Genomic DNA, 12185 nt, shown 5'->3' on the forward strand with positions numbered 1-12185 from the left:
GAACAGTCAGGTGGCAGACAGAATGGCCTGGGATAGCCACATACCAAAATGAAGAGTCAGAGCTTGGAACCTCAAATGTGCCTGAATCCTGAATTCAAATAAAAACACTGTGGGGCCCTGCCACATGGTTGACCCACCATCACCTTCACTCAACATATCCAAAAGGCAACATATCATCTCCCCCCTCCACCTGCGCTCAAAATCTGCCTTCTCTCTGTCACCCAGTGGAAGAAAAACATATAATCATACAAAAAAATCATACAATTATTTTTAAATAAATAGTTTAATTTTTTAAATTATAAAAATAAATACTGCAAAAAAATGCAGAAGCATATTAGGTGACAAGTGAAAATGTCCCCAACTACCACTCTCGAGTCCATTCTTCATAAGTAACCACTATGAACAAACTGGTATGTATCAGTCATTACTTTTTTCTATGCATAAATCAAGTTATATTTTATCTTGCTGTGGTTATTTGACCCTACTGTTGCCTTCCTTGTAATATTCAAAAAATAAACAAATTAAAAAAACAGTTGCCATTGAGTCAATCCCATGAGTGTCAGAATAAAACTGTGCTCCATAGGGTTTCAAAGCTGTGACCTTTCATAGGCAGATTGCCAGGGCTTTCTTCTGAGGCACCTCTAGGTGGGTTCCAACCGCCAGCCTTTTGGTTAGTAGCTGAGCATGAACTGTTTGTGCCATCCAGGGACTGTAATATCTAATGCCATCAATGGCTACTAATTTTTCCTTCGTGTTCTTCAATCTTTCCATCCCCACTCCATATTGTCTTACTTTAGAATATTAGTGTTCCATAGTGAAAGGAGCAAGAGCTTTGAAATTGAATGACTTAAGTTCAAATCTTGGCTTCTCCACTTGAGCAAAAGACTTACCTTCTTTGAGCTTTCGTGTCCTTATCAGCTCAAATATCTACCTTGCAAGATTGATGAAAATGAGTAACGTTGTAATATGCTGGCATATAGTGGGTACTTAAAAAATGTCAATAATTATTATTGTCTTCTAAGCAGTCCCAGGAATACCCATTTGAATTCCCTTTATCTTTTTTAAAACACTGCTTTTATTTTGATAGTCTTTTGCTCTAAACCTTTAAAAGGCTTCCCACTGTTCATAGTGTGGATAGCAAATTGTCTTCAACTCACACATCAACTCCAGTTGATTGGTAGTGCCTACTTGAAAGGCTGCCACTGGGCCCTGTGGGAGAGAGTACTGGGTTAGATTAGTGATGTCTGTCATGAGAGCAGAGGTAGGGGGTAGCAGCATCTCTGACCTACAGGATGAAGTCCAGCATTGCTTCATCTCCCTTACTCCTTATAGGAGTCCCTCCTTACAGCTTCTGATCTGCCATACACATACCATAGATCCTCTGCCAAGGCTGGCTCCTTTCCATCATCCAGTGCTCAAATGCTCTCTCCCCAGAGGGGCCAAGCATAATTTATCACATTGCTGTTTTGTTTTCATCTCTGTCTGAAGTGATCCTGTTTATTTGTTTTCATGTTTATTGTCTGTCTCCCCCACCAGAATGTAAGCCCCTGAAGTCAGGAACTTTCTCTTACTCACCAGTGTGTTCCTAGAGCTTAGGCCATAGCCCGATACCAGTAGGAGCTGTCTTGCTCCCATGGTTCTTTTACATAGCAGGTGCTTCCTTGAAGGCTGAATCCTGTCTACCCAAGTGGACTATAACTTGAGGCCAGGAATTGGACCTGATTTTTCTTGGTACCTGCCACATGTAGCCCAGCCTGGCATATAAAAGGTACTTAATAAAACCTGGATTGGCTGATGACTATGGTCTTCAGGAGGAATCTTCCTAAGGCATTTGGGTCCATGAATTGTATTAGATTCAGTTTTCCCAGTTCATAGATCCTACCAGTGCTCCAAGCTCCTGACACAGACCACTTTGTGTGCGCTTTTTCTGGCAGTTTCTCTCTGAACCTTCTCCTTGGTAGTTTCAATAAAATCACATGTTGCTGAGTTTCCAGTTTCCCACAGGCACCCTAGTGATATTTTAGTTACCGGTGCCATTTACAGCTTGGCTATTATGGTTTTCTACTTTCTGTCTTAGCAGCTGCAAGAAGGAGGGCGCCTAAAAGGCTTAGAATGTTATAAAATCCTTCCTGCAAAGGAATCACATGGCCCTCAGAGAATCCTGGGGAATAGAAATGCTGGGTAAGGTGGAACACTCAATCTTTTTTTGTCAATGAGGATGAATTTCCAAAGGAGAACGGATGAGAGATTATTAACTTCCCTGTTTAAATATGTTTTCATTGGTCATTTTTTTTCCTTCTAGACATATTGTTTTAATTGATTTTTTTTTTTCCTGGCTTATTTATGTCTGAGATCATATAACATCAACATTGAGGAGCATGTTACAAAGGAAAAAATTATTTCATATTCTGCCACACCAACAACTGTTTTCATTTTTCTGTTTCCTTCCAATCTTTCTGCGTACACATTTTTTCACACAATTATAATCAGACTTGTTTGAAAAAAGACAAACATTTTACCTCTAAGGCCAATAATAACAAATATTAAAAAGTACCCAATATTCTTATAATAAATTTTTTTTTTTTTTTTTTTTATAATACATTAGTTTTTTCCAAATGCCTATGTTTTTAATGGCTGGGCTTTGAGCAAAATCCATAGACATAATGGAAGTATCTGGTAAAGGATACTCATACCTTTATAGAAAGACATTTCACTTGTTCCTATTTCAGATAGGCTCTCATGGTTGCAAAGGATAAAACATTTCACTCTGCCCGGATTCCCTTAGGATTGGCTTCCATGGACTTTGAATGCTCAGAAACGATGTGTAAACTTTGTGTGCACGTGCATTTTGCAGGAGGGAGAGAGTTATAACATTTATCAAATTCTCAGGGAGGTACTGAAAAAGATTCACTCATTGCTTTAGGCCCTCTACTGTAAGAAAAATATTAGAGGTCCTTTTGAAAAATGACTATATGGGATCTGCCTAGGGACTGCACTGATCTCTTGATCTGTGCTGTTCCAAGGGAAATGAAGAACAAGGGCCTTCTAGGCCAAGTGTAATCAGTCATGTTTCATAGACTTGGATTTGGAGGGCACTCTAAACCAGTTTGGAGAAATGATCTGTTTTAGAACCTAAGGAATCTGAGTAAGGAATCATTTTTCCAGTTGTCTAGAAGAGATACCATTTTAAGAAAGGTAAACCAATACTTAAAATTTAAGACCGTAATAATAGCGACTGTTTGTTGAATGCTTACGAGGAACTAGTATTATTGCATGCAGCTCTTCCAACAACTCCGTGAGTGAGGGCATGACTAGCCCTAATTAACAGATGAGGAAACTGAGTCTCAAAGAGGTCAGGCCACTTGGTCAGAGAGCTCAGCTATGGTGGGAGGTGAGGCTGGGGTTGGAGCTCCTCTGGTCTGCGCGACTTCAAAGCCCATGCTTCTAACCACTAGGCTAAACTTAAAAGCTGCTCAGGTGGGGTGATGACTGTGCTTTGCCTTGATTCTCCACCCAAGTCCTTTAACCATCAGAAGCCCCAGTGTGTTCAAGGTGTGACTCACTTTACTAACATCTATTCTATCCACAACTTCTTGGAAGCTCTTCAGCTGAGGTGGAGAGGAATGTGGCTATGTACTCAGTGGTGAGAAACTAATTATTTGGTTCTTTTCATATCATGGCGAGGTGGCAAATTCTAGGAGTTTCTAAAAATAGTATTGAGGCTTCTGCTTCGCTAGAGAAGGGATTATTCTGACCTTTCGCCTACAGGGTCCCACCTCCAGAGGGTGACAATTTCACTGCTTTGCATGACATTTGGTTTCCCTCACATGTGGCGGGTAGGATTATACTTACAGGAAGTCAGAGAGAACCTTAACCTCCTCCTGGCTATTTATTGCTTTTCATTCTCTTTCTATTGTACTCCTCACCCTCCATCTGACTTCTTGAGTCTGTGAGACTCTTCTTGAGCTCCTCCCTGTTAATAGCCATATTTAGTGTGCACTGGGGAAGGAAAGGGTGTCAAGGGCCTGGCTTCTTCTTGCTGAGCCTGGCATCACTCTCTTTGCTGTTCCTCCACTTCAGAGGCAGAATTGCCTTCATGCCCCAATCTATAAAAATGGGGTAATCACACTTAACTACCAAGCAGAGGTGTTGTGAGGATTAATTACGGTCCATAAGGTGCTCTGCCATCATCAGATGAAAGCCTTTCTATAGGTAAGTATCATTACGAGCATGATTCTTTCCTTCAACTCTTAGCTTCCCTGCTAGTCACACGCCACCAAAGTCACTTCAGGGGAAAGGAATGCTACCATGTTGTTGGGGTAGATGCGAAATAGGATCAGTAATACCCAACAGAGACCAACTTCTCAACGTGAATTATTCAGAGCCGCATCTTCTGCTGGTGGCACGTGCATGATACATGTGTAGTTGGGTCGGAGTTAGCTGGTGGAGGCACAGCCAGATAAAGCTAAGCAAAGGTCTCTAAGAAGCCTCTTCAAATGTGTGGCCAGAGTTTCAGAAATACCTTTTTCCAAATTTATGTCTTTATGCTTGTAAAGTTAGGCTGATTAAAGCTGTGTAAGTAAGTGGATTTTGACGGAAGAAGAAATAGTGTTGAGGTGTTCAAATCACAGACAACTGAGGCAATTCTAAACTAGTTTCTCTGTCTGCTGAGGAAACCTGGCTTTCTCTGTCCTGAGCCTGGAGTTACACACAGACACACACCTAGATCCTGCTTTGCTAGTGGCCAATCTTGGCCCGCTTCCTTCTAGCACCAAGAGCACTATCCCTGGCCAGAAATCCCCGGGTGACTCAACGTGCAAAAAAAAAAAAAAAAAAATCTACATCAGTACCAGCACCCCCCACCTTCCTAACAACCCTTGGGTGATTCTTTCAGGATCATAAAAGTTGAGAGAGTATTTTTCACTTCCGTTCAGCCCTCAGACTGAGAGTACTGACATGACTTTCGAGATTCTGATGGGATTATGGTCTCTAAATACCGAAGAGATGAAGAGCCCAGGCTTTGGAGCCAGGAAGACTGAACGTAAATCCCAGCTTTATCACTTACTAGCTGTGTGTCCTTGGAGAAGCCTCTTAATGTTTCTGTGCCTTAGTTTCCTCACTTGAAAAATAGACCTCAGAGGCTGCTATGAGGATAAATGAAAGACTGTATGTAATAGTGGCTGGCACCCCGCGCTGAATCCACGTTAGATATTCCAAGAAAGGTAGGGAGGGATAGCTGTGATGGGTGATGATTCCAGCTTTGGGAAACTATTTTCCTTTTTTATCATTGAACCATGTGAATTATGCTATATCCATGCCAGAAAACCCTAAAGAGGGTTTCCATTTCTCTGGGACACTCTTGGCTTACTTTCCACTTGACCCCCAAGAATGGGCCAGTGAGCTGTTGTCTCTTGCCAGGCTTGCCTAGTCGGTGATGTTTCTCCCCTGGATGCCATTTCTCCTTTGCTTTCTCCAGATACTTCTCTCTTTGGGACAAAGCACCTGTTCAAAAAAAAAAAAAAAAGAAAAGAATCATGCCTGTTGGCTGTGCCTATCTCACCCATCTATGTGAGCAGAGCTGTGCTCCTTCACGCCCTGGGCTGGTGGGTAGGAGCAGCAGCAGCTCCAGCGCCTGCTCTGAACATTTGAAGAGGTGGAGAGAGGGGTGAGAGAAGGCAGAACCGAGGCTTTGCTCGGGCTTCTCTCGCCTGCTTTATAGCTCCTTTCCAGGCAAAGACAGTGTTTTTGATGTGCGCTTGACTGTCAATGTATTTTGAAGCTGCAATTTTTAAAAACATAGCTACATCATAAACTCACTACTTAAAAAAAGAAATCCCACAGCACTTTGGGCCACAGCACTAGACCACAGGTCTTGGTCAAACAATGCAGTGCATGTGTGGAATTAGCAGAGACACAGTTGCATCTCCTGGTCACCTGAAAAGCCCTTGAAATGGTGGCCCCCACCACAGGGAGAGGGTGTTTCCCCTCTGCTTTAGGCTCAGGCCAATCATCCCTTCCCATCCCCAGGCTCTGTGGCCTACTTTTGGGGGCTTAGCCCTAGAACAAAAGGAGCCTTGGCTGTACAACTGTTAAGCACTCATTTGCTAACCAGAAGGTTGGCAGTTGGAGTTTACCCAGGCACTTCTGAGGGAGAAAGACCTGGCAATCTGCTCCCGTAAAGATTACACCCAAGAAAACCCTATGGGGCAGTTCTACTCTGTCACTTGGGGTTGCTATGAGTCTGAATCAACTAGAGGGTACCTAAAACAACAACAGACATAGAATCAAGCTGTAAAAAAACACCCCAAAAAACTAAATACCTCCTTTTTTGCAAACTAAAATGGGAAAGACAACCAGCAAACAAGCCTCAGCTGAAAAACTATCAAAATAAGGAAGAGTGATGTATTTTGGGAAGAGAAAGGCAGAATCCCACACTTGCATACATAATAATACCCACCACACATACTAATATTCATGCATATTTAATAATGACATGTTTCTTGGATACTTCTATAATTAATTTCAGATGAAATTTTGGGAAAACAGTCAATGAAGAAATAGTGGCAAATACAAAAGAAAAGAATCTGAAACCACCTGACACCTTACCACCCGGCAGCAGAGAACTAGATGCTAAGTTATGGATGGCTACTGAGGAGGGAGCTACGTGAGAGAGTAGGAAAAGCATGCATCAAGCTCGTCCCTTAACTCGCTCTGTCATCTTTGATGAGTAATTTGACTTCTCTAGACTTTAGTTTCATTGTCTGTGCAGGGAGGGAGAGAGATGGATGGATTCTAAGGTCTTTCTGGCACTCACATTCTACAGAATATCAGATCCTGGGATCACAGGACTCTAGCAGGACATGGAGAACTTTCAAATGCTTGCCAGTGGCTGTGGCTTCTAGTCAGAGGACCGTGCAGAGACCAGGGTGCCCCCAAAGTACTTGATTTGCTTAAACATAACACAGAGCCTCTTTAACACTTCCTGGCACATCCTGCCAGGTGTCTGGAATCTGTTGCAGTGACCTCATGAGTCTGAGAGCACTGCTCAGCTGGGGCTTGGGAGAGCGGGGATGAACCATGGCACTGCCATCAGAGTCTAGAGACCCTGGGGCTGTACACATGGTTTGTAACTTCCCCTGAGCCTCAGGTTTCCCATCTGTAAAATGGGAGAAATTATACCTGCCTCGCCTAGCCAACAAAATTATTTTATCAAAACAGCAGATGTACACAGAAGCATTTAGAACATTAGGACATCCATGTCCTAAAAACATGCAAAATGAAATAATTATTATCTGTACAAGTGACTTTATCCATTAAATGGAAAGTGGGAGTTCACTTTGGGCTCCATCCTGTCCTCAGCTAGGGACAGTCTAATCGCCATGATCAAGAACTCAAATAAACACCAGTGAAATTACCGAAGAGGTGAATGGGAGTTTCAGAGACCCTGGCTTTCGGTAAATGTTAATGTTACAGCCACAAAGCAGGCAGTGCTTAGAGAGCAGGTGGGAGACGAGGAGAAGTTTCCTGGCCCCTGCCCTTCACCTTGGTCACTGACTCAGTGTGAAACAGCGCCTGCAGAGAGGAGGAGAGTTCTCATCCTGGCTCACAGATCAGCCTGCGGCCATAGTGGTGGTAGTGAGCTGAGTTCAGGGCAAGGATGACTAAACATCCTCCTCATCATAATTAATAACAATAATACTGGGCATTTATCTAGTTCTTTATGTTTTCAAAGTGCTTTACAATCATTAATTAGTTAACTAGCACCCACCACCACCCCGATGTCTGCCTGCTGTGCTGAGCAGATAAAAGAGCCAGGCGGACCTGCCTGTTTGCCAGGGGATTGCAGAGCTCAGGGAAAGTGAGGGCCGGGCATGTGGAGTGAAGAGTGGGGGCAGGAGGATGGATGGTAGCATCAAGGACCGAATTGAGAAGGAGACAGTTATGAATTGGTGCAAAGAGATGTAGGTACATTCCTTGAAAAAGATGTCAAGCACACAGGCAGGGATATGGCCTGCCCTTGGATAACTGGCTTTGGTCCTGGGTGGGTAACAATGGTGCTTCACAGAGAGCTTAGAATTTCCTCAAAAGAAACTGCTTCAGCCCCTCCTGAGTAATCTAACATAGGAAATATGTTGCTTTGGCCAAAAACCTAGTTGCCATTGAGTGGATTCTGACTCATGGTGACCCCAGGTGTTTCAGAGTAGAACTGCCCTCCATAGGATTTCCATGGCTGTGACCTTTCGGAAGCAGATCAGCAGGGCTTTCTTCCAAGGCTCCTCCAGGTGGGCTCAAACCTCCATCCTTTCTGTTAGCAGCCCAGTACTTGACCATTTTTGCCACCCAGGGACTCCTGTGCCCTGGACTGTCCATTTCAAACCTTTGTTAGAACAGGGATTCTTCTGAGTTTGGGAGTGACCACACAGTCTTTGTTTTGTTTCCCTAACCTATAGGGTTCTGCGCATAGCCAGGATCCAAACCTGCCGAACTGTTTATCCCACTTGCACTTGCTATGTGGCGATTAACCTCCCTGCAAAGGAGTTAAGCACACGGTGTCTTCAGGACACTCAACAGTGATGCTGATGCTGACAGAGACGGCGGCTGGTGAGGTGAGGTGAGCTTTCTCTCCTTCACTTGTCTCCTGAACTTTAAATTAGAGTGAGGAGAAATACAGTGAAGTAATTTGGACTAGGTGAAGTGGGAGAACCCACAAGTGTATTAAAAGAAGCTGGACATATCAATTGTCAGCCTCTTGGTTACATGGAAATCTGATAACTGCGGTACTTTGGAGAGTGGAAACCCAAGTTATCAGCCAAATAAGTGACCAGAAGAAAGCGATTAGTCATCTTTCTTCATGAGTGATCACAATACTTCTAAAGCTTCTTCACCTGTAACTTGCAATTTAGGGCCTTGTCTAATGACAGGGTGAGTTTCTTTTATTGATCTCCAGACTTCTCAGTAAATTAAGTGGCAGGTATACAAAGAGACAAGAGACAGGAGTGTGGCAGCAGCTTCAGAACTCTTGCTCTGACAGGATGATGGTCTAATAAAGCCTGTGGGTCTCTGGGATCCCCCAGACCCAAGTCGAAGGCCTGTGGCTGGGAGAGCTGTTTGGGGCCGTTTGTCTTAGCCGGGTGAGATATGCATAATCTGCTGATTAGCCTCTGATTTATGGCCCTCCTCACAGCCTTGGGCTGTATCTTGTCAGATCTCAGGAACTAAAGCACAGCAAGGGCTTGGCTTAAACTTGGCTGGAAGACCCAGGAATGATAATAATAATTAACACAGCTCAACTTCCACTTGCGCTATAAACAATAATTAATGCACACGGCAACCCTGTGAGGCATCTAAGTTTGGATTATACGCCTTATTTTGCAGACAGGGAAACTGAGGCCAGGAGGTTAAGTGGCTTTTTCAAGGCCACACAGGGACTCAGGATCATTCCTGAAATTAAAATTTAGGCTTCTTTTTCTCCTAAGTCTAATGCGTGGATCACAGCCATCTGTCTCCAAAAGCTTAAGAACAACAACAAACTTACACATGCACACACCAAAAAAGGTGTTTCTCCAGGAGTTTAGGAAAAAATATGATAGATGAAGTATGGCATTGACCTTCCAGTTCAGACTGCTAGTGGGCAGCCTTCAAGCCAGACCTGAATTGGCCATTCTGTGTCCTCTTTATATAAGACAGGATTCCCAAGAATTCCGATTTAAATGTAAATATAATCAGCCTGTTTTACTTCCTTTCTTTGCCTTCTTCAGCTTTGTAGTTTGATCTAAGGATCTACGGTTATTTTATTGCCCTAACTTGTTATATACTAGAGAACTGGTGACATATTCCCCAGGCCTTAGGTACCACATCGAAATTGGCTTTCCTCATGGTTTTGCTGCTGTTGCTGTTGTTGTTGTTGTCAGGTGCCCTGAGTTGATTCCGACTCATAGCAACCACACGTGACAGAGTAGAATGGCCCCATAGGGTTTTCTTGGGTATAATCTCTACGGAAGCAAATCACCAGGTCTTTCTCACACGGAGCTGCTGGGTGGGTTCGAATCTTTTGGTTAGCAGCTAAATGCCTAACCTTTGTGCCACCAGGGCTTCTTACAGGGCCAACGTACCCATCACACACAGTAGGCACAGTGCTGAAGGCCTGTGATACTTGTAGGGGTCCCTGAAATGTTTTAATTTTTTTCACACAACAGGTAAAAACTGCAATTTGTATGGCCCACAAAAATCAGTTAAATATTTCCTAAGAGAGAAAAAAAAAAGAATGTTGAAGTATTCAAAGCTCTATTATTATTATTATTTTTTAATTGTTACCGTGTTGAACAGAACAGTGCCCAGGGCCCTCGAAAGTCATAATGTGGCCCTGGCTCCTGCCTAAGGCCTGGCGCGTTCATACCTTGGCTCCCACGAGAGGTCCCTTTATGACATGGGCCATCTCCAGGTGTGTATCGTTACTTATAACGACAGTTCCTAAGTTATCCAGGCGTTATACTTTCCTCCCTCTGTGGACCTGGGGAATCTTTGCCTAAGCAAAGATAGGACATTTTCTATGTAAGAGGCAACCACTTGGTCTCAGCAAATTAAAAGAAAACAGAAGACGGGCTTGACCAAATACATTTTTCCTTCTCTTCTTCTGAGCTACTGAAAGACTACAAGCACCAAACACAGCATTCACTAGTTCTGATTGCAGAATTTCAGTAGCTTGCCACACCTCTGAAGTGGGCCCCCCAGTTTTACCACCTTCCAAGCCTCTTCTCCTTTCCCCAGCCCTCCCCCTCCCCCAACATCCAGGCAGGAGGAAAGTCGAGGGCTTGCTAGCCTTATGCTCAGGTACTGGCTTCCACCCTAGACAAGATCTTACAATATCAAACTCCATGAGCTTCACAAATGTTCTCATTTTGTTGCATTGACAGTATTGCTGGAAATGATGTTCCCAGACTACAGGGCTGGATTGGAAATAAACTGATGTTCAGTTACTCTGCAAGGAATTAGCAAGAATAATTTAGGAAGAAGCCTCAGGAGGGAAAAGGGAGGCCGTGCATTTATCTACCTGCCTCCAGTGCCATCGTCCTCCCTCCAAATGTGTATCCTCCACAGTGCTGTATACTTGGGTGTTTTTTATTGGTTTTAATTAATGTTTATTTTATTTTTGGTGGACTATATATGCAGCAAGTGTATTAAGGAGACTTGGTGGGGCAGTGGTTAAAGCATTCAACTGCTAACCAAAAGATCAGTGGTTTGAAACCACCAGCGGGAACTTGGGAGAAAGATGTGGCAGTTTGCTTCCATAAACATTACAGCGTTGTAAACCCTATGGGATCACTATGAGTTGGAATCGACTTGATGGCAGTGGGTTTGGGTTTTTTTTGTTGTTTTTTTATGCACAGCAAAACCTGCTTCCATTCTACAGTTTCTAGACATAATGTTGGGTGACATTGGTTACATTCTTCACATTGTGTCAACATTCTCCTACTTCTGTTCTTGTTGTTTCACTCCCATTAACTTAAACTCCCTGTCCCCCAGCCTTCTCATCTATGCTTTAATGTAATTGGGTTTTGATGGAAATGCTCAGCAGTGAGTTCACTTTCTCTAGTGGAGATGGTTGGGATGTTTCAGATGGGAGTTGCGATGAATAATTACTGCCAGAGGACCTGAGAAACACAGTGTTACACCTCAGGCTCTCTTAGGACCCTAGTGCTGACAGGCCACCCCAGACACTTTCCTTGTCACGATGGTTGTCACATGGACAGAAACCAGAAAAGAACAGAATTACTATTGTTCCCTGACCAAGCCAGAGCGCTATGTCATTGGCCATCCCCCAAGACAGGGAAATGGTTTCATTATACAGAATCCTTGTTTAATGGGATTTTTTTTTTAAATTACAAAATATATCATATAAGCAAAAAGAGTACCTAACTATAGATCAAATGATAATAAAATTAATGTCATTAAATCCACCACCCAGCTTAAGAATATTACCGAGTTTGAAGCTCTCTCTACTTATCCCTACCTGATCACATCCTTCCTCGCCCACCACAGACGTAATCCTGAATTTTGTCTATCCTTCTCTTGCTTTTCTTATGGTTTACCATGTACCAAAAAAAAAACCAAACCCATTGCTGTTGAGTCGTTTCCGACTCATAGTGACCCTATAGGACAGAGTAGTACTGCCCCATAGAGTTTCC

At 43.3% G+C, this 12185-nt stretch overlaps 1 protein-coding gene across 3 annotated transcripts in view; it reads right to left on the minus strand.

The window, feature by feature from the left end:
* The window catches only part of ATG5 (autophagy related 5), a 226154-nt gene that overhangs the window by 20244 nt on the left and 193725 nt on the right, over positions 1-12185 (minus strand). The window contains exons 8-9 of one of the 3 annotated variants that reach the window (XM_049898369.1): positions 5369-5502; positions 1158-1209 (exon numbers count right to left, since the gene is read on the minus strand). In XM_049898369.1, the coding sequence (XP_049754326.1) occupies positions 1158-1209; positions 5369-5502 (186 nt within the window). Of the gene's footprint in view, positions 1-454; positions 1210-5368; positions 5503-12185 lie in introns of those variants that run through there. The other 2 variants (XM_049898361.1, XM_049898352.1) reach the window with 2 other exon arrangements.

The sequence above is a fragment of the Elephas maximus genome, chromosome 1 (genome assembly GCF_024166365.1).
Source record: "Elephas maximus indicus isolate mEleMax1 chromosome 1, mEleMax1 primary haplotype, whole genome shotgun sequence".
Lineage (NCBI taxonomy): Eukaryota > Metazoa > Chordata > Mammalia > Proboscidea > Elephantidae > Elephas > Elephas maximus.